This window comes from Tenrec ecaudatus, chromosome 13, assembly GCF_050624435.1.
Source record: "Tenrec ecaudatus isolate mTenEca1 chromosome 13, mTenEca1.hap1, whole genome shotgun sequence".
NCBI classification, from domain to species: Eukaryota; Metazoa; Chordata; class Mammalia; order Afrosoricida; family Tenrecidae; genus Tenrec; species Tenrec ecaudatus.
The window spans coordinates 104,484,535-104,507,196 of NC_134542.1; the positions used below are offsets into that span (position 1 = coordinate 104,484,535).

General features: G+C 40.1%; 1 protein-coding gene across 6 annotated transcripts in view; it reads right to left on the minus strand.

Annotated features, from left to right (window-relative positions):
* WDR33 (WD repeat domain 33) overlaps window positions 1-20,213 on the minus strand; it is a 136,267-nt gene extending 116,054 nt beyond the window's left edge. For 5 of the 6 annotated variants that reach the window (XM_075529959.1, XM_075529961.1, XM_075529958.1 and 2 more), the window contains exon 1: window positions 20,042-20,213. Coding sequence is in view for 1 of the 6 variants with exons in the window: in XM_075529956.1 (XP_075386071.1) it covers window positions 12,926-12,941 (16 nt within the window). In the remaining 5 variants the exon portion in view is untranslated. Of the gene's footprint in view, window positions 1-12,925; window positions 13,094-20,041 lie in introns of all 6 variants that reach the window. The other variant, XM_075529956.1, reaches the window with a different exon arrangement.
* Between the last annotated feature and the right edge of the window lie 2,449 nt (window positions 20,214-22,662).

Here is a 22,662-nt window from a genome sequence, read left to right on the forward strand (position 1 = left end):
ATAAAATTTAGTACAGTTATGAATGAAAGGGTTAGGATGAGTCAGAATCAACTGGATAGTCATGGGTTGTTTGTTTTTTAAAGTTGTTGCTGTTGTTAGGTGCCAATGAGTAGTCTCTCACCCATAGCGACCCTATGCCCAACAGAATGAAACACTGCACGGTCCTGCGCCATCCTCACAATGGCAAACCCATTGATCCAGCCACTGTGTCAATCCATCTCGTCAACAGTCTTCCTAATTTTTGCCACCTTTCCACTTTACCAAACATGATGTCTTTCTCCAAGGACGAGTCTCTCCTGAGAATATGTCCACTATATGTAAAACAAAGTCTTGCCAACCTTGCCTCTAAGACACTCTGGCCTTACTTCTTTCAATAGAGATCAATTTGTCCTTTTCACAGCACATCATACTTTCAATATTCTTCTCCAGCACCACAATTCAAATGCACCTATTCTTCTAGTCTTCTTTAGTCAATGTCCAACTTTCACATGTGATGCATTGGAAAATACCATGGTTTTGGCCAGGTGCACCTCAGTCCTCAAAGTAACATCCTTGCTCCTCAATACTCTAAAGAGGTCTTGTGCAGATTTACCTAATGCAATATATCTTTCAATCTCTTCACCGATGCTTCCATGAGCACTGATTGTGGATACGAGTTTAAGACAAAATCCTTGACAACTTCAACCTTTTCTTCACTGATCAGGTTACCCATTGGTCCAATCGTGAGAATTTTGGTCTTCCTCACATTGAGTTGCAATCCATACTGAAGGCCACAATCAATAATCTTCATCAACAGATGTGTCAAGTCCTCCTCACTTTCAGCAAGCAAGGCTGTATCATCTGCATATCACAGGCTAATAGGCCTTCCTCTAATCCTGATCCGGCACTCTTTATATAATCCAATTTCGCCAATGATTTGCTCAGCAATAGAATTGAACAAGTATGGTGAGAGGACACAACCCTGACACACACCAGGGTTTTTAAATGTAGAATTCTTTTATTAGAGCCAAAACTAATGTTTATACTTTCCAACCATAAAGTCAAACTCATAATCTTTAAACAATAAGTCCAGTTATATTCATGTTTATATGCATAGGTAAAGATGCACAATCTTTTTTTTCCTTTGGTATTTTCTTTATTTATTCTAGTAATTTTATTGGGGGGCTCCTACAAATCTTGTTAGCAATTCATCATTCAATTGTATGAAGCACACTTGTACATATGTTGCCATCATTTCCAAAACATTCCCTTTCTACTTGAGCCCTTGATATCCGCTCCTCTTTTTTTCCCCTCCGTCCCCCACCCTCCCACTCTTGTGAATCCTTAATTATATTATTGTTATTTCATGAAAAATGCAATCTTGATTAGAAAATTAATTGTTCAATTGCTAATGGAAATATAGTATACAAACACCGTGTATACACGTGTATAAGCCGAGTTTTTTCAGCACATTTTTAATTGCAGTTTTTGTGGTAACATTAGGTGCCTCGGATGACATTCAGGGCGGCTTATACTCGAGTATATACGTGTGTGTTTATAAAGTTTTTTTCCTATACCCAAAACCCACTGTCCTCATAACAGAATTTTTAAGGCTGTAAATCTTTACATGAGCAGATAGCTTCATCTTTCTCCCAAAAAGTAGCTGGTGGGTTTGAAACATCAATCTTCTGGTCAACAGTGCAGTGCTTACCCAAAAGCACCAAAAATTTTTATTATTACTATAAATGACTATAGAGTAAATAAACGTAAATGGAAATATAGAAGTAAATTTTCATGATCTGGCAATAGGCAAAATATTCCTATAAATTACACCAAAAGTGTACACCATCAAAAAATGCAAAGAAAAGCCACAAAATGGCATAAATTTTCTAAAATTCAAATAATTGAAACGAAACTTGCAACTAAAACATATAGAATTTCTACAAACTTCTGCATTCCCATTTCTCAACTGGTTATGGTTCCAATTTCACTTGCCAAGTCAGGCCCTTACAGTGACCTGAGAACCCCCATAGGTTCCCCACACTACTTCCACTGGCAAAATCTGCAGAACCAGAACCCACACCAGGAAGGAGTGCATTTCTAGCCCTTCTCCCCAAGTTCTCCGCCACCTCGCAACTATGAATCAGAAGTCAAAGGTGGAACCCCGAAATCAGGTGCAAGGATTCCTGAAGATACTGGGCACTGAATTCCAGAAAATACCAAGGAGCAACTGCTGGCCAACTTCATCAATTTCACCCATGACCCAAGCAACTACAAGAGCCAACAAAAAGCATATCCTGTCCAGCCACACCACTCCAAGATGACCACTCTGCCTGTGGTACAATGTGTGCTGCCCTTCACCCTCATTCAATACTCTGCTCTACAACCTGGCCCAGGTTTTCCTGGAAAACATATGCTCTCTCCCTCACCAGTTGGCTGGAGCTTCCCATGTGGGGTAAACTGTCCTGGGCATCTCACTGCCAAAGGATTGGCATCCAAAGCAGTCCGGATCAAAACCATGCCAGAGACCCAAACTCTGATGGGGGCTTGGAAAGAGGGTCAGCACAGCACACTCACAAGCATCTTCCCAGACCAGTGTTGGCCAAGCCACATGACAGGTGAGCTGTGTTTCCAGTAGGACAGATGGTTCCTACTGTGAGGAAGAAGTGTTAGAAGTTGAGAGAGGACCCAGACTTTGGCACAGCAGAGAAAGAAATCGAGGATGGTGCCATATCATAGGTTGGCACTCGTTCCACCCTCCTGTCTACAGCCACCTTGTTCTTTTAAGAACCAGCGCACTGTCTACACCTGAATGAATAGATTCACCCTGAACAGTGGTTGGGGTGACTGTGAGGAGTTAGGAAGCTATCAAGGTATCAGTCTAATGACCGTTAAAGGGGCCTTCAAGCATTAAGATCAAGGTCCCAAAATTGTCACTTCAGGATAAAGGCACAAACCCATAAAGATTCCTCTTCTCCCTTTACTATCCCCAGGGCCCTGGGGCCATCATCAGGGTGAGAGTGGGTCTGTTTGTCAATAAGGTGGGTGACAACCAATGGAAAGCTGAATATCAAGAAAGAGAACAGTTGATATCTGTTATGGATTGTGGCCCCAAAAATCTGTGCTGTAAATTCTATTACACCTGTAGTTATACTCCCATTGGGTTTTTGTTATGTTAATGGGTAGTGTTCATGCACAGTGCCTTCAAGGCACGGAAGACAAATGCCACAGCATTGAGCTCTCCAAAGAGCTGAGAAACAGAAAAGTTTAAGAGAGACAAAGACTTCCCCCAAGAACCAAGAGTCTTTCCCTAGAAGGCTCCTTCCAGCCTCCTAACACAAACAAACAAACAAACAAACAAACAAACTCTCTGCCATCCAGTCAATGCTGACTCACAGCAACCCCCTGTGGGTTTCCAAAACTGTAACTGTTTCCGGGAAAAGAAAGCCGTCTTTCTCCCACAGAGCTGGTGGTGGTCTCGAACTGCCGACCATGAAGATCGCAGCCCAACGCAGAACCACTATGCCACCAGGGCTCCTTCCAGCCTCCTAAAGGTTGAAAGAATAAGTGCTTGTTAAAACCGATATATAAGTAACTCCTACTGCTTAATAATAAAGACAAACCAATTTACAAATGGACAGTGGAGCTAAATAGGTATTTCTTCAAATAACAGGCAAATGATCAAGAAACACCTGAAAAGCTCATCATTCATCATTGAACCGTGTCTCAAAATCTTACACACTATGATGGCTTGAATAAAAAAAGTTGGAAAGAGCAAGTGTCCAAGGATGTGGAAAACTGAAACTCTCATAAATGGTTAGTAGCAATGTAAAATGGTGCCAATGCTTGGTAAAGAAAATTGACTGGAAGTCTGCAAAAATGTTAAACACAGTTACCATAAAACCCAGTCATTAAAAAAAATCATTACATCCATTTGACCATATGCAGACAGACACAGGCAGAAGAGGTGTGTAGGGGAGAAAGTAGGAGTATAGCCGAGGGAAAAGGAAACACACACACACATTGAGGGCACTGGTGGCACAGTGGCTACACAAGGTCCACAGTTTGAAACCACCAGCTGCTCTAGGGAGAAAGAAAGAGTTTCTTACTCTTGAAAAGAGTCACAATAATTCTTTTTAAGGAGTTACAGTCTTGGAAACTCAGAGACAGTTTCTACCCTTCCTATAGGTTGATCTATGTTTATCAGGATTCAAAATCAATACCGCCTGAAGTAAGAATTAAGAACTCAAACATATTGCACTGAGAAAATCTGCTGCAAAGGACATTTTTAAACTGTTAAAACGCTAAGATATCACTTTAAACAATTTGCTGTTTTTGTTAGGTGCGATCCAGTCGGTTCTGACCTACAGTGACCCAATGCACAGCAGAACGAAACACTGCCCAGTCCTGCACCATTCTTACAGCTGTTCATGCTTGAGTCCACTGTTCCAGCCACTGTCCAATCCATCTCACTGAGGGCCTTCCTCTTTTTTCATTGGCCTTCTACCAAGTACGATGTCCTCCAGGGAATGGTCTCTCCTGACACAACATATTCAAAATAAGACAATACTAAGGAGCACTCTGGTTGTACTTCTTTCACCACAGATCTGTTTGTCCTTTTAGCAGTTTATGGTACTTTCAATGTTCTTCCCCACCACCACTATTCAAATGCATTGATACTTATTCAGGGTCCAATTTTTACATGCATATGTGTGGCAACTGAAAATACCATGAGTTGGGTCAGGGGCGCCTTAGTCCTCGAGGTAACATTCTTGCTTTTCCACACTTTAAAAGAGGTATTGTGCAGTAGATTTAGCCAGTGGAATGTTTCCTTTGCTCTCTTGACTACTGCTTCCATAATTGATTGTGGAGAAAAACAAGACAAAATCCTTGACAACTTCCATCTTTTCTCCAATTACAATGTTATCTCTTGGTCTAGTTGTGAGCATTTTGGTCTTCTTTACATTAAATTGTAATCCATACTGAAGACTGCAATCTTTATCAGCAAGTGCTTAAAGTCCTCCTCACATTCAGTAAAGTTGTGTCACTTGCTTATCACGGGTTCTTAATATGTTTTCTTCCACTCCTGATGCCACATTCCATTCGTAATTCAGCTTCTTTGATTACTTGCTCACACTGAGGTGTGCCTAATGAAAGCCAGAATATTTCCAATCTCAAAGACCAGCACCAAATAGATACATTCAAATTGTGGTATTGTTGGAGAATACTGAACAACTCTCTTAGAAGAAATAGTCAGAACCCTCCTTAGAACCAAGGATAGAAAGATTTCATCTCAAGTCCTTTGAACCTGTTAATAGAAGGAATTGTCTCTAGAGAAGGTCATCGGTTGTGTAAAGTGGAGGATAAGCAAGGAAAAAACACCTCACTCACTGAGCTGCAGCGGTGGCAACAAGACCAGCAGCAATTTTGGAGATGGCACCCAGTGGTGTAAGTTGTTCTGTTCTACATGCAAGATATACCAGGAACTAGGAACCTACTCAAGGGCACATAATACTAACAATTTTCAGAAGTCAATCACTATGCCTTTTTCTTAGTTTTCCTACAATTTTTAAATTATTTTTGTTTGATGAACTATATAATCAATTAAAATGTGACAAAACAAAACGTTTTTTTTTTTTGAGAAAGACACATTTTTCTATTTTTTTTTTACAATCCATGCATATGCATACATCAATTGTATAAAGCACATCTGTACTTACTTTGCCCTAATCATTTTCTTTTTTTTTCTTTTCTTTTTTTTACATTTTATTAGGGGCTCATACAACTCTTATCTCAATCCACACATATATATACATGAATTGTATAAAGCACATCCGTACATTCTTTGCCCTAATCACTCTCAAACCATTTGCTCTCCACTTATAGATTTTTAAAAACTAGATTAATTGGTGAAACTACAAAGGAAAATAGTCAGCTAGAGCAGTGGTTCTCAACCTTCCTAATGGCGCAACCCTTTCATACAGCTCATGTTGTAGCGACCCCAACCATAAAATTATTTTAGTTACTTCATAACTGTCATTTTGCTGTTTTGAATCGCAATGTAAAAATCTGATACGTGGGGTGTATTTTTATTGTTACAAATTGAACATAATTAAAGCATAGTGATTAATCACAAAACAATATGTAATTATATATTGTGAAATATTTATTTCTAATTACAAATAAATGAAATTTTGTCTTGAAGCATGGTGTGGTATGGTTAACAGTCTTCACACCAGGTACCTTTTTGTGGGCATATCTGCATGTGGGCGGACTAGCGGGAGACTGATAGAGGAGCGGAGTCTCGCTTCCTAAGACCATCGGCAATATGTGTTTTCTGATGGTCTTAGAAGACCCCTGTGAAAGGGTCACTCGACACCTCCCCCCAAGGGGTCTCAACCCACAGGTTGAAAACCACTGAGGAAAACAAAAGAACTCATCCAAAAACTTGAAACTGAGGTCAAGAGACCACCACAGAATTCTGGGTTAATAAATTTTGGGGGTTAATAAAATTCTAGGTTAAGATTCGGGAGAGAAAAATATTTAACTGTAAAGAATCCTGAGAACAACAGCCGGTTTTTAAGTGTCTCCATCTCATTTTCAAGAGCTCTGGTAAAATAATGCGTTACATATTGGTCTGCTACTGCAAGGTCAGCAGTTCAAAACCACCAGCTGCTCCAAGGGAGAAAGACGGGACTTTCTACTCCTGTAGAGTTAGTGTGTCAGAAACTCAGACACGCAGTTCTACCCTGTTTTATAGGGTCAATATGAGTTGGAATAAACTCAATGGTTGTGAGCTTGGGTTTGGGGGAGTTTTGTTTGTTGAGTTGCTTCTGGGGGCGGGGGGATGAGGCTTTCTGGTCCCATAAAGACTTAATGTCTCAGGGAACTAAGGGTTCTAATCCGTTCTATGAGGGCTCTACATGTGGGAATCAACTCATGGCAGATTTTATTTTACTTAGGTTTTATTACTTTCAGGCAGTCTTCAAAGTTCTTTTTGACACCAAAAAAGACAAGCCCTTAACACCTTTGAAAAAGAAGCTGTCCCATTGTCAGAGGAAAACATCATGAAGTGAAGGCCGGGTCAGTTCCACTACACTCAGAAATCAGATTCCTCATCCGTGTACAAGTTGTTAAAATGAAGATCAGTGCTACTGAAATTTCTGGCAGAATGCCTTAAGATAAATAACAAACTGTAACTGAGCATGTGTAAATCCTGAAACAGAGGTGAAAGGTGGACTGGGCAGTATAATAAACAGTCCCAGGGTGCTTTCATCACATTTGTGGAAACTGGAGTTGCTAACAAGATTTTGAAAAAGAATATTCTCTTTTTACAATCAAAAAACACAGTATGTATTACTTCTCAATACATAAACAGAATTGAAAGGATCTGGGTATTTTAAGACATATCCAAGAGTAATTATACTTAATTCTGGCTGAAAACAGAAAATATTCAAAGATGAAGAAATTATAAACAATTTAGTTACCATTTCACTTTCAATTCACATTTCATATTCAGGGAAGAACATATAGGTATAGAAGTTGCGATGGCCAATTATTCTCTAACTGAATCTAAATGGCCTAACTTCATAAATGCAGTAATAAGACGAACTAAAAAAAAATTTTTAACTAAAAATTTTTAAATGAAAATATTTGTTAATCATTTTATTGGGGGCTCATACAATTCTTATCACCATCCATACATACATCCATTGTGCCAAGAACATATGTACATTTGTTGTCATCATCATTTTCAAAACACTTGCCTTCTACTTGAGCCCTTAATATCTGCTGCTCATTTTCTCCCTCCCTCCCCCACTCCCCCATAAATGAAAATTTTTATCCATTTTAGACCCACAATTCATAAAGCTTGTTTCTGTAAGTTGAACTTGACCTGATTCAGAATGAGTTCAATTTGGAATAAATGAGGGCTTCAGAAAGTGTGTTAAAAACTGAAACATAAGACAACTGAATTTTTCCACAAACTTTTTAATGCTTCTTATATATTACTGCACATAAAATACATTGAAAAGTTATCTTATTAAACATAGAAATTTTCTATGTTCTGCTAAAAAATAATTATGACACGATTCACAGTATATTCACACCAAAATGGGTTAATGTACAATGAAATCCTACCTGTCCATCACATGCACTAAAACTCTCTAACAAAACCATGAATATTCAACATTTAAAACTCAGTGTCTGTTTTTGTGGTGATGTATATCGTACCAAGTCAGTTCCAACTCAGTGATCGTATGTACAACAGAGCAAAATGGTGCCTGATCCTTCACTACCCTCACCATCATTCCTGTTTAAATCATGGTAGCTCCTACTGTGTCAAAGCCTGTCTTTTGCTGATCCCCTACTTTTCCAGGCATGATGGCCTTCTCCAGGACTGGTACCTCTTGATGTTACATCCAAAGTGTGTGAGACAAAATCTTGCCACGCTTGCTTCTAAGGAGTTTGATGGCTGTAAGTCTTCCAAGCAGATAGGTTCATTCTTCTGGCAGTATATGGTATACTTAATATTCTTCATTAACATAATACTTCAAAAGCATTACCATAATAATTCAAAAGAATTCATTATCCAGCTTTCACATGCATACAAGTAAACTGAAAATAACATGGCTTGGATCAGGGCCATCTTAGTCTTCGAAATGACATCTTTTATTTTTAACATTTTAAAGAAGTCTTTGCAGCATATTTGTCCACTGTAACCACTTGACTTCTTGCCTGCTGCTTTCATAAGTTGATTGTGGATCTGAGTAAATCAAATCCTTGACAATTCAGTATTTTTATTTATCATGTTATTTACTGGCCCAGTTGTGACAATTTTGTTTTATGTTGAAATATTAACCCACATTAAAGGATGTATGTATAATCTCTGATCGTTATCAATAAGGGCTGTAAGTTTTCTTCAAATTCAGCAAACAACTATATCAACTGCATATTGAAGATTATTGTCTTCCTGCAATCCTGATGCTAGATTCTTCATCAATCTCAACCCACCCCATTGCCACTGAGTAGATTCTGACTAATATGATCCCATATATGGTTTCCAAGACCGTAAAAATCATGACAGGAGTAGACAGCTTCATCTTTCACCCATAAAGTGGCTGGTAAATTACCTAACCCGCAATGCCAACACCTCTCCCTATTTTAAACCACACAGCATCCCCATGTTCTGTTTGATGAATGACTGTATGATGTCATGTGAGCTCAAGCGAGTGTTCTGGAACTCCCTTTCTTTGAAAGTTAGTCATAATTTGTTATGATCCACACAGTTGAATGCCTTTACGGTCAATGAAAGTTTAACAAGTAAATATCTTTTTGGTATTCTGCTTTCAGCCAATATTCATTCACCTGATATCGTCAATGATACATGCATTCCATATCCTTTTCTGAATCCGCTGTGCTGCAATATTACTATTACTAGATTATAAAGGTAAAGTTTGGGGGATTTTATTTTTTTTTAGAAAAAATTTTTTTTTTAATGACTGGAAATGAGCAGGGTAGCAGAGATTTTTTTTTAAACAAGTATGACAAAGCATCTACAATCAGTTATCAAAACCACTATCAGGGCTCAACTGGGAACAACTCCATAAACAATTTCACAAGCAAAGAGAATCAATCAAGATCAACAGTCAAAAAAAAAAAAAAAGATCAACAGTCAGAAGCTAATTCATGTGAGGTAAAGATTAGACTTAAAAAAAAAAAAATTAGACTTGCCTCCACCCTTCAACCTTTCCCCCAATTCTCACACCAAGAGTCCCTCCGAGGAAACTTTCTACTTCTCTGTTGGAATGGATAATTCACTGCCAGTGGCCACACAGAATTCACTTACAATATCACGATTATGGAACTTACTAGGGAAGTAACAAGTTACAATTCAGGATAAGAAAGTGTTCTGAATACTTGGTCCAGGACTGCTTCTTAGCTAGGCGCTAGGTATCATGAGCCTCTGGCCTGTTAGGACAAGTGTTAGAAAGCTTCTTAATGCCACCTTGATGTGCACTTAGTGCACAATGAAAATCCACTCTGTCAATAAGTCTCCTACCAAAGGTGCACACCTCTCTCATTCCAGTAGTTGTGTGGGTTGGCCAGCCTAGCTCTACCAAGTGACAAAAGACACCCCACTCCTCCAACATGCCTTTTGCCCAAAGGCGCTCAGGTGGTCTCCTGGTTCTGCTGTCACTACCTTCTTTGTCACCACTTTTCATCTCTACGTTAGCCAATGTGAAGCCTCTCTGAGGATGTCAGCACAAGGACTTTGGGTCCAATGAATGCACTCCATACTGGCTCTTTCCTGGTGATCATGAGTCCACTATTTCTGCCTCTACGGTGGCTCATTTTACACAACATGGACCAATCCCTTTGTTACACTTCTATATGCCTTATTTGCATTATCCCATCTCCATAGGATGCCAAGCACCTTATGTATCATATATACTCAAGTATAAGCTGACCCGAATAATTTCACCACAAAAACAGCATTTAAAATGTACTGGAAATTTCGACTTATACATGAGTATATACGGTATATCAGCTATTTATCTAATCAATTTGGTAAGCAACAAGCACTTTGTTTGCATAACCTCACCCAACTATTTGGTGGGAGTTACAAGCATTCATTCACTTAAACTACCAGAATCATAAAAGTAAATCATAGATTGCTGCAATATTATTGCAAAATTATTAACAAAAAAACTGGCAATATTAGAATTAGCCTTATTTAATAGCTTTAATACTTTTCAGGTCGTTCATCTGCATGTGTGGTCACTCATTGGGCTGCCAACCCCAGGATCAGCAGTTCAACACCACGACCCACTCCTCAGGAGAAAGACAAGAATTTCTACTCCCATAAAGAGTTCCAGACTCAGAAATCCACAAAGGAAATTCTTTATGCAATTACTATGAGTAGAAATTAACTCAATAGCAGAGTTTAGTTTTGGTTTTATCTTAAAGGAAAAAGAGGGCTGAAAAGAAACAAACGTCATGCAAAAGATGATTACAATACAGGTATCATAAGTTTAGATCTTTTTTACCTCTAGGAAATCCCATTGATGTTCATTTTTAATTGGAATTTAAAATACTAGTATAAACTCATGATTTTTAAATAGGTTTTCAAGCTCTGACCATCCAAAAAGTTCAAAAAAGACACTAAACAGCAATGGACACTAATTAGCACACAAATATTGGTCAAGAAATACAATTTATCAATCAAACTATAGTTCCTTGAAGAAATGGAGATATACAAATATATAAAGACAAGCAGTACCTACATGAGTGCAAGGGATGCCTCAAATATTAATGGGGAGGTTTAATAAAAAAGGAGAGGATCCCCGGTTGGCGTAATGGGTTACACAGTGGGCTGTCATCCACAAGGTCAGGAGGCTGTGCAGGAGGGATGCTATGAGTCAGCATGGACTTGCTGGCACTGAGTTTGAGTTTTTGTTTTTATCAGTTGAATTACATTAGCATGCAGAGGTGACTGACAATGTTATCTAGAGACATATATAAATCACAGCTATGTGAATGGATTTTAGGCTCACAGTTAATTATAGCCCCAATCTAAGAACAATTAGCTCTTATAACATAGCCCTGCTTGATGACATACACTAAATTGTGAAAAAAAAAAAAAAACTAACTAAATGGTGTCCAGCATCAGGGATCTTAAAGGCTTCACACAAGCAGTCATCTAAGTGAGGTGTCAATTAAGTCCACATAGAAGCAGCACACTAGGTTGTGTGAGCCAAGGATTGTAAATAATATAATACAAATCTAAAGGTGAAAACAGTTATCAGGGCTTAAATTGTGAACATCTAAATTTGTAGAAGGCTACAAATGACAGTGGAAGCCCAAAATCCATTCGACGGGTCTACACAGCGATTACGGCTCTGTTGAATTCCCTCCGACCATAAGCAAGGGATGTGAATAGCCTGGTTATAAGACAGAGAGCATTGTAAAGTTGATTACGGAAGATATAGTTAGGTTAAAATGTATTATCTTTTTTAAAAAGTAGAGCTAATACCAAGGGCTCAAGTAGAAAGAAAATGTTTTTAAAATGACGATGGCAACGTATGTACAAATGTGTTTCATACAATTTGATATATGGATTGTTAAAAAGAGCTTAAAAGCCCCCACTAAAATTACTTATTAATTTTTAAATGTCATATCTTATTTTATGTCTTTTGACCCAATTAAAGATTGTTTCAGAAAAAAATTTGTTTCAGTTAAAAATATTTCTTTACACTGAAGGGGAAATATGCATAGATTAAGGCTCAGATGATTCCCTCTAACAAAAGAGCAGGGATGTTTACAGCCTTACTGTCCTGCAGAGTGCCTTGGAAAGTGGATGATAACAGATATAGTTTGGTTAAAATTTAACATTTCATCCTTTGATCTCCATTATGACACATTTTTAAAGTTCTAGTTTTTAATTATTTTCTTTCTTTCTGAATGAGGTTCAAGTTTTACTTTGCTATTATTGCTAGTTGTTTTTTGCTTTCTTTTTTGTATGGTTTTCTGTATATGAAACCCAGGACATATAAATCTAAAGAGGCAATCACTGGGATAGGTTTGGGGGAAATAGGGAGCTAGTAACAGTAACTACAAGTAAAGTGTTCTAACACTGATTGTGGCAATGATTACACAACTCTTCTTGACATGACTAAACAATTGAATTGTATGATATGTGGATTATATGCCAATTGAAAGTGTTTAAAAAAAAAAAGTTTGGCTACTAACCAAAGGTTCAGTGGTTCTGTTTCAAACCCTGCAGATGCTCCATGGGACAAAGCTGCCCTATCTAGTAGCTCCACTCTGTCCTGGAGGGTCACTGACCACCACAGACTAGTCAAAAAGAAAAAAAATGAAAGAAAAAAAGAAGAGTCCGGACGAAGAGTCCGGATGGTACAATGACTCAAAGCCACTAGCCACTCACCTGGCATTCTGCTCATGCAGACTGCAGGCAAGGCCACCCTATGGGACAGTTCTACACCATCCTGTAGGGTGACTACAAGTCAGACTGACTGGATGACAAGTGTGTTGCTTCTTTCCCTTGGTTAATCTTTACAGGTGCAGACCGCCACTTCTTTCTCCCTCAGAGGGCCTGGTGGGATTCAAAGCACCAAAACCTCGGTTAGCAGCCAAGTACTACTACATTATCAGGGCTCAGGACACAACAGTCAAAATGGACATAGCAGTCAGCTTGAAGAAGCACTCACACAGGCAACATCTGGGACAATTTAAACACTTAACAGAACTACTATAACTGACTAACATACAAATAAAATTAAAATTCATTGTTGCTATTAAGTACCATCAAGTTGATTCTGACTTATAAGAACCTTTAAGGACGGGTCCTCTGCCATTCTTACTTCTGTTCCTATGTTTGAACCATTGAGCCTATAGTAATAAAAAAGGAAAATCCAAACTAATGGCCTGTACTCTTAAAAAAATGTGAGTTCATGAAGGATACTTCTTAAAAGGACCAAAATAAAAACACAAACAAAGGCCAATGATTGGTCCAAATGAAAAATTACTACTAGTGGTAGTGGTTACTCACTGGGTTTCAATCCCCAAGGTCAGCTGCTCCTTGGGAGTCATACAAAGCTTTTAATTTTAGTAAAGTACGGTCTGAGATCCACAAGGGCTGTTCTACCCTGTCCTATAGTATCACTATGTGTCAGAAACAACTACCGTATATACTCGAATATAAGCCGACTGAGTATAAGCCGAGGTACCTAATTATTACCTGGGAAACCAGAAAAACTGATTGACTCGAGTATAAGCCTAGGGTGGAAAATGCAGAAGCTATTGGTGAGTTTCAATAATCAAAACAAATGAAAATTACTGAAAATTGAGACATCAGTGGGGTAATGTATTTAAATATTTATGTTAAATAAAAAACATAAAAAGTACAAGTCATTTAACATTAGTAAACCAGCACGAAAAATAGGTTCAACAAAAACAGTAAGGTATCAGCAATGATATCTTTCTTAAGAGTACTATTCCCTGAGCTCAATCAGCAACCAAGCTAAAATGTAGAGTTAAAATCCTTCAAAACTGGATTCCCCATCATCATCCGTATCCCAATGCAGAGCTTCAGCTGATGTGAGGTCCAACATAGACGCTGCCCTGAGATTGCCGTCATCACCATCACTGCTGTCATTTTCATACAAAGCGCAGTCTTCACTGCCATCCATAGCATTACTAATACTACATTTCTGGAAGGCACGTCGCACCATATCTTCTGGAATGTCTTCCCATGCATCTCGAACCCACTTTGCTATTAACTGTATGTCAGGCCTTCATGAGATTTCCTCCTGTTAGTCGGGCTTGACCAGATGACATCCATTCATGCCACATCCTTCGCACAAGGTCTTTAAAAGGCTTATTCAAAGATATACGTCATAGGACGGCTCTGACTGGTTAGATGTGAGTAAACAAACATTCAAAGCCCTGCAGTGTCAATTGAGCCTTGAATGAACAGAGGAGAAACGGCAATCACCCGCGAGATAACGGGCGCTCTTCCCTTTACCTGAGGTGGAGGAGGCAGCGAGATGTTACACCTTGCCAGGGTACCACTGACCCGTGTGTAAGCCGAACCCCACTTTTCCAACACATTTGGTGCTGGAAAAACTCGGCTTATACATGAGTATATACATACAGTAGATGACAAAGAGTTATTTTGGTTTGGGTTTTTTTGGGGGCTTGTTTTTCTTTTTTTTTTTTTAAACAAGGATAGAACAATTAAATGCAGTGTCTGATTCCAAATGAATCCAAGACCACAGAGAGGGGGCAGACTCTATAAAGGAACAACTGGGTATATCTAAGTGTGAAATGCATATATCACATCAATGTTGTTTGCCCAAAATTTATTAATACTGTGGGTAAATAATAATCTTAGAGTAAAAGGTAAGGTACGTAGGCGTATAATACCTGTGAATGACTATAAATGTGTAAGTCTGTTTATAAATGTATTATTAGACAGAAGAAAAAAAGTGTGACAGAATAGAATGTATCTATCAGCTGATAAGTTGGGAAACATTCTGAAGTATTTAGGGGAGAAGTGGCATGGTATCAGCAACTGACTTTCAAGGGGTTCTGAGGTTTGAGAAAGCACATAAGGAAGGAGCTCAAGCAAGCTGAGACCCAGTTTTAGACTGAAGCCATAAAAAGCGGGAACAGTAAATGTTGGCCTAAAGCACAGATTTGCATGTATCATCTGACTCAAGACCCTGCTCAAAATGGGTAAGCACAATGCAGGGACTATGTGCAACACAAACCACACATTAACAACGACCCTAGATTAACTAGAGCAGTGGTTCTCAACCTTCCTAATGCTGCCACCCTTTCATACAGTTCCTCACGTTATGGTGAACCCACCAACCATAAAATTATTTTCGTTGCTACTTCATAACTATAATTTTGCTACTGTTATGAATTGCAATGTAAATATCTGATACGCTAGATGTATTTTCATTGACAAATTCAACATAATTAAAGCATGGTGATTAATCACAAAACAATATGTAATTATATATTGTGAAATATTTATGTTTTCCAATGGTCTTAGGCGACCCCTATGAAAGGGTCATTCGACCCCCCAAAGGGTTGCGACCCTTGGGTTGAGAACCACTGACTAGAGAACAGTTACACTAAATTTTAAAAATCATTGAAGACTTCACTTCACTAGTAGGATAAGATTTTGCTAGATTTTTAATAATGGAGAGGATGCAAAAGAAAGGGAAAAGCAGTTCATGCAAAGTCATAAGACTGAAATACAAATACCTGTACACGGTCCTAAGAAGAATTTTAGTAGAAAATCAATTCATTCCTCAACTGTTATTACTGGGTTATAAACTATAAAAAATAATGGCACTGAAGTATCTGCCTCAAAGTGCAGATCTCTCAAAAGTGTAGTCAAAATGCATTACGGTAATACAAATATACACAAAATTCTTTAATAGCAGAAAAAGGAATGATAAAAACTACCAGAGGAATGGGATATTTTCAACTAGATCATATTTTAATTCATTTCTAAAAATTGAAAAATTCCACCAATTAAATTCAAAGTAGGAGTAAAAAAGTCAATTAAACTAAAAAAAAGGTCATATTATTGAGTGCCTATTATATATTATATGCAAATATCTTTCAGTTACTTTGTATTATAGGGAGCTCTGGTAACAGTGGTTATGGCTACATACACTTTGGGCTGTGATCCTCAAGGTCAGCAGTTTGAAAGCACCAACCCACTCCAAGGCTTTCAACTCCATTAAAGTCCCAGAAACCCAAAAAGGCAGTTCTACTGTGTCCTATAGGGTTACTATGAGTCAGCAATGACTCAAGGCAATGAGGTGGGTCTTTTTAAAAGGTTTAATTACGGTAATATTTTTAAATGGTTTTATTGGGACATAATCCACATTATACAAAAGTTCAAGCATCTCAACAGTTGTAGAATCATAACCACAATCAACTTTTGAACATTTTCTTCTTCCTTGTACTCCTTATTAACTCCCCATTCCCTGCCAACATCCTCTGTCATACCACCAAGAAACCATTATAATCTAGTTACTGTCTCCACAGATCCACCCAGCCTGGATTTCATATATCAAGAAACAGACAAAGAAATTAAAAGGCTACCAACAATAACAAAATAAAATCGAGAAAAATCTCAATTGAAATAAAATCAGTAAATATTTAAAACTAGAACTTTAAAAAGGCATCAAAAGGGACATCAATGAAAGGTATTCAATTTTAACTTAGCTCTATCTGCCATAAGGCCATCAAGCTATTCACATCCTTGGTCTAGGATCAGAAGGGACTCTACAGAGGCTGAATGCACACTTAACATTTTTCAGTTCCTGTGATGGGCCTAACATTCAGTCAGTCCACTGCTGAAACTCATGCATCCAGCTCTGAAGACGATATACAGTAATAAGAAATATGGTAGGAATGAATCTGGTCAAAGGTAGCATAACAAGGTGGTCCACTTCCATTTCCGACTCTCGTGCATAAAGAAAGCTCCAGGTAATGATAAAATATTGATGGTAAATCTTTTTTTTTCTTGAACTTGAAGGCACGTGTGTTTTATTTTCATCGTTTTATTCCATTTGCCCTGAGTTTTTTGAGGTCCCCTTGCATATCCTGTGAGCAAGTCTAGGCGGTGTGAGGATCCGCTAGCGGTGTGTACACACAAGTGTGCGGTCTGTGAGAAGTGCGCTGTACACGTGTGACCTAAGATGTGTACCTGTTTGGTATGTACGTGTGGTGTACACCCGTGTGGCGTGTGTCCGAGTGTGAATGTGTAGCTGTCGCCCGCGCCCAACCTTCCCTGAAACCTCCACGCCCCTATCCCCGCCCCACCTGCGGAGACTGACACCCAGTGGCGGTGGGGAGCTAGGCTTCCATCCGGGTTGGCTGTGCGCTCCTAGGAGTGCACTCCAGGAGCCAAGAGGTGAGGTGCTGCTCTTCAGATCGAGGGCTACAAAGTGGGGGAAATCTATCTTTTTTAGTATTTTTCACCAACCAAAAAATCCAAGTTAGGGAAACGCTTCATAATTAAGTCTTTTTTTTACCTAAAGTACTGTGATGTAAAGTCTACTTTCTATCAAAACCCTTACCATTGCAAAAAAAGGGTAAAATGTTTATCTGAAAAAAAATATTAAAATAAATATCTTTGAAAATAGTAAATTTGGGGCATTTAGAGGTCTAAAAACCGACATGTACATATGTAAATATATTTATATATGACGATGGGGAAATAGATCTATGTACATATCTTTGTAGGTTAGTATAAAAGTAGCAGACGGAGATTGGGCCTCTACTCAAGTACTCCCTAAATGCAAGAACACTTTGTTCTATTAACCTGGCATTCCATGATGCTCACCTTGCCAACACCATCGCTGAAGACAAAATGGGTACAAAGCAAATGTGGTGAAGAAAGCTGAAGGAGCCCAGCTATCAAAAGATAATAGTGTCTGTGGTCTTACATGTCTGTAGATAAACAAGCAGCCATCTAGCTGAGAAGCAACAAATTCCACATGGAAGCACACCAGCCTGTGTGATCATGAGGTGTCAATGGGAGCAGGTATCAGGCATCAAAGAACAAGAAATAATATCATTGTAAATGAGGAGGAGTGCAGAGTGGAGACCCAAAGCTCATCTGTAGGGAATTGGATATTATTCCCTTACAGAAGGGTCTCGGGGAAGAGAGGAGCCAGTCAGGGTGCAGTATAGCAGCAATGAAACATACAACTTTCCTCTAGTTCTTTAATGCTTCCTCCCCCTCACTATCATGATCCCAATTATACCTTACAAATACAGCTAAACCAGAGCAGGTATACTGGTACAGATAAGAGCTGGAAACACAGGCAATCCAGAACAGATAAACCCCTCAGGACCAATCATGAGAGTAGGAATACAAGGTAAAGGAAAGGTGGGCGGAGAAAGGGGAGACTGATCACAAGGATCTACAATATAACCCCATTCCTTGGGGGACGGAAAACAGAAAAGTGGGTAAAGGGAGACATGGGACAGTATAAGCATGAAAAAAAAATTTTATAAATTATCAAGGGGGAGGGAGGGAGGGAGTGGAAAAAAGAGAGATGATACCAAGGGCTCAAGTAGAAAGCAAATGTTTTCAGAATGATGAGGGCAACAGATGTACAAAAGTGCTTGACACAATGGATGTATGTAAGGATTGTGATAAGTTGTATGAGCCCCCAATAAAATGATTTTTTAAACTGCAGAGTATCTTGCAGTAAAGATCAAAAATAATTAAGATAAAATTTAAAAACGGGCACAAGGGAACGATTAACATGTTTTCTTTCAACAAACAGTAACTAAAAGTTTCAATGTTTTCATTAAGAACTACAATGGCATCAAGCTCGCAGGCAAAAAATAATAAACAATGCAGGATGTACTTGCAAGTCAACGCTAAGCGCTCAATGTTTGCCTTTGTTTCACAGCTTTATTTCACTATAATCCACTCGGTGCTTTTTATTCTAGTCACCATTTCGCTCTTTAACCAACGCGTTTTATTCATCTTCTAATCAGTCTTCCAACTTTACTGAAAGGGTAACCTAATGCCATCGGGCTTTCTACAAGTAAACTGCTTTTCTGATCTAATTTACACAAATCAATTGTGAAACTACCTGTAGACCCCATTCCTCCTCCTTTCTCTAAAGGGGCCACCTAACCATAACCATTAGAAAATATAAACATTAAAGCACACACACACAAATAAAAAAAGGCAGGGGCGGGAAGGGTTTCTAAAGATCTTAGAGCTGGAAGGGCAAAAATGAGGAGCTGATACCAAGGGCTCAAGCAGAAAGCAAATGTTTTGAGAAGGAAGATGGCAACATATGTACAAATGTGCTTGACACAATGGATGGATGGATTGTGATAGGAGTTGTACGAGCCCCCAATAAAATGATTTTTAAAAATTAAGATCTTAGGGCATTTTTAAGTCGCTTAAAATTGGAGGTACAGACTTGTAGGAAAGATGGCTTTAAAACAAACCAAATAGGACAGGGGCTTTGTTTGCCACGGTGCGGATATTAACCCTAATTACAAAACACTGTTTCAAGCGACGATGTAAAAAATAAACTTTGTAGTTTACAGATTTGGCGATGTAAAAAATAAACTTTCTGTGTCACAGATTCCGCAGTCGCTTCCTGTGAACCCTTCAACCATCCACTCCATTCAAAGCTGGACCCGCTCTTCCACCCAAGGCCCGAGACTCAGTGGACAGTGTGGTGTCTCTCCCCGAACGAAACGTCTTACCCGAGGCCTGCCCGACCTATACCACCTGGTCGCCCCGACCCCCGGTCGGGGGCGCATCCTACCGGGCCCCTCTTCCCTGGTGGGGCAGACTCCCGGCCCCTCCCCGGTGTTCGCGAAGCCCGGAGAGCCCGCCCAGACGTGGGCCTTCCCGGCCCTCCACGCTGCCCTGCACCCCTCCAAGCCACCCGAGCACGCAACGGCCGGCCCGAAAATGGCGGAGCGCCGCCGCTTGCTGCAAGAAAGCGGCCTGTGCGGCCGCCACACTGACCGTTCAGCGCGGGGAAATGCTCCTGGTGGCGGGCTCAGGGGCCGGCTTCGAACTATCTGTCCTCGCGCTCCTTCCTTTTCGGCGCCCTCCGCCCCTCTCAAAGCCTCCCCGCCAAAGGAGCGGCGGCCATAGCGCTCGCCGAGCCACCGAGCTCACGCCCGAACGTCACACGCTCCGCGCAACGACTGTGCGTCACGCGCGCCGTACGCGCGTCCACCGGACGCCGCTCTGCGCATGCGCGGAGGGGAGGGCCCGCCCCCGAGGGGCCGTTCGCCGGCACCGCGGGACTTGCGGAGCGCTTCTTTTGTTCCCTCGGCCGGCGGCTCGGCGCCGCTTCCTTGGAGGGATGTGGAAGGGAGCGCGTTTCCTTGTACTGGGCACTCTTAGCAACGACTTGTTCCCATGTGAGATCACCTTAAGGTTCGTTAACACCAGCACGTTTTCCTACATTGCAACGAGAAGCGTGTTCTGGGCTGCCCCGTGGTTCCGGTGGGCTCTGTAGGGAAACGCACTGATGTTCCTGCGAGCAGGTAAGGCCCGAGATGCCTGTCAGGATTTGAGCCAGACACCACGTTGGTTCAAGAAAATCTCAGTTTATTTCTGCAAGCGCTTGCTTCCAAGATTCAAGGAAAAGGAAGTTATAGAGCCTAACCTACGGCAAGTTCGAGGACATGTTTGACGGGATTGTTGAAGCGGCCGTCGTTAATGAGGAAAAGGACGTGGCTCACCAAAACAGGAGGCATTCTTGGACCTCGCACTCCCCAGGGTTCAAACTCCATAGCTTACAGCTGCTTGCCCGCAAGGTTTTGTTTGCCCAAACTTGCTAAATTGGAACCTTTTTAACCGATGAAGTTAAAAAGGAATTTTTATCTCAAGGGTTTTAGCAGTGTGGAATGTTGTAAGAGCCTCCAATAAAATGATTTTTTAAAAAGGGAGGTGGCAGCAAACTGAATCTTAACAGACTAGATAGATCCAAACTGCATTACATTTCCGATATTTGATTAACAGTGAGCTAATTCTTTTACTTCCTTGTGAAAACTTGAAAACCCTTAACAAGGTAAAGCTGCAGGGTCAAAAGATGAAGTTATAAAAGCAGACCCACAATACAACCACTACGAAAATTGTTTCACAGCAACATTTTAACGCTCTTGGAATCCAGATTTCAAGGAGTTGGGTGACCCACTCTGGTCATTTGTTTTTAAGTATCCTTTTGAATCTTGAACCAGATGAATCTGGTTTCCTAAAGTCATCACCTAAGCCAAACAATAGTAAAGAGCCTACTGAAGACTTGCCTTAGGCTTTAAAAAATTTTTTTCAGCAGGTGCTCCACTGGGGGCCATCACCCCCACCCCACCCTTTAAATTTTTATTGTCAGTTTCAAGAAACAAAACTCAGGGAAAGATTGGCAATTGGGTTTTAGGATTTTTAAAGTTATTGTTTGATCATCTTTGGAAGACTGGAGTGATACTGTTACTAGATTGATATTAATACTGAGGCTCCAGGTTTCAAGCCAGGTCTTTTGTCAAAATTGCAGTAAGGTATTCAGATGGACAGCACCAAAATCAGAAAAGAGGTTTAAATGGAATGATGAGTCTATTAAGGGATTTTTTTCTATGTAAAACACTAAAGGGCCCCCAGCTAATCTGAGGGTGAAATGAATGGTCAGATTATATCTTGCTAATGGTTGCTCTTCACCATTGCCTGGCTTTCTATAGCAGGTACTCTTTCCAAGCACCTATGCCCCCAGTATGAGGCAGAGTTGACTAGAGAAACAAATCCAGTGACCTTCATGTATGTGTAAGAAACAGCTTTATATCAAGAAGTATATATCAAAAAATCAACCCAGTTCAAGTCCTTAAACCCAATACTAGTTCATAAGACCCTCTTCAGATCACACAGCCACACACAGATGCAGAATGCAGGAAGATCACAGGCCAGTGGGAGCACAGTCATGTGGATCCAATGTCAGTAGAAACATGGCAGAACTCTAGCAGCTCTCAGGGTGGCCAGCAAGCAGGTAGGTGAAAGCAGGGCCCTCCTGAGGCCATACCCCCAAGAGACCATCAGGCTGGGACCTGATTGACAGGTTGCATACCAGCCTTAAACTTTTTTATAACAAGTGTCCATTTCTTCCAAGTTTTCTTTTTTTGTTAAATCATTTGATTAGGGGCTCATTCAACTCATCACAATCCATACATACATCAATTGTGTAAAGACATTTGTATATTCATTACCCTCATCATTCTCTAAACATTTGCTCTCCACTTAAGCCCCTGACATCAGCTCCTCATTTTTCCCCTCCCTCCCCGCTTCTCTCTCCCTCATGAACCCTTGATAATTTATAAATTATTATTTTGTCATATCTTGCCCTGTCCAACATCTCCCTTCACCCACTTTTCTGTTGTAAGTCCCCCAGGGAGGAGTCATATGTAGATCCTTGTAATCAGTTGCTCCTTTCAAACCCACCCTCCCTGTATGGCCACTCTCACTACTGGTCCTGAAGGGATCATCCGTCCTGGATTCCCTGTGTTTCTAGTTCCTATCTGTACCAGTGTACATTCTCGGGTCTAGCCAGATTTGTAAGGTAGAATTGGGATCATGATAGCGGGGTGGTGGTGGAA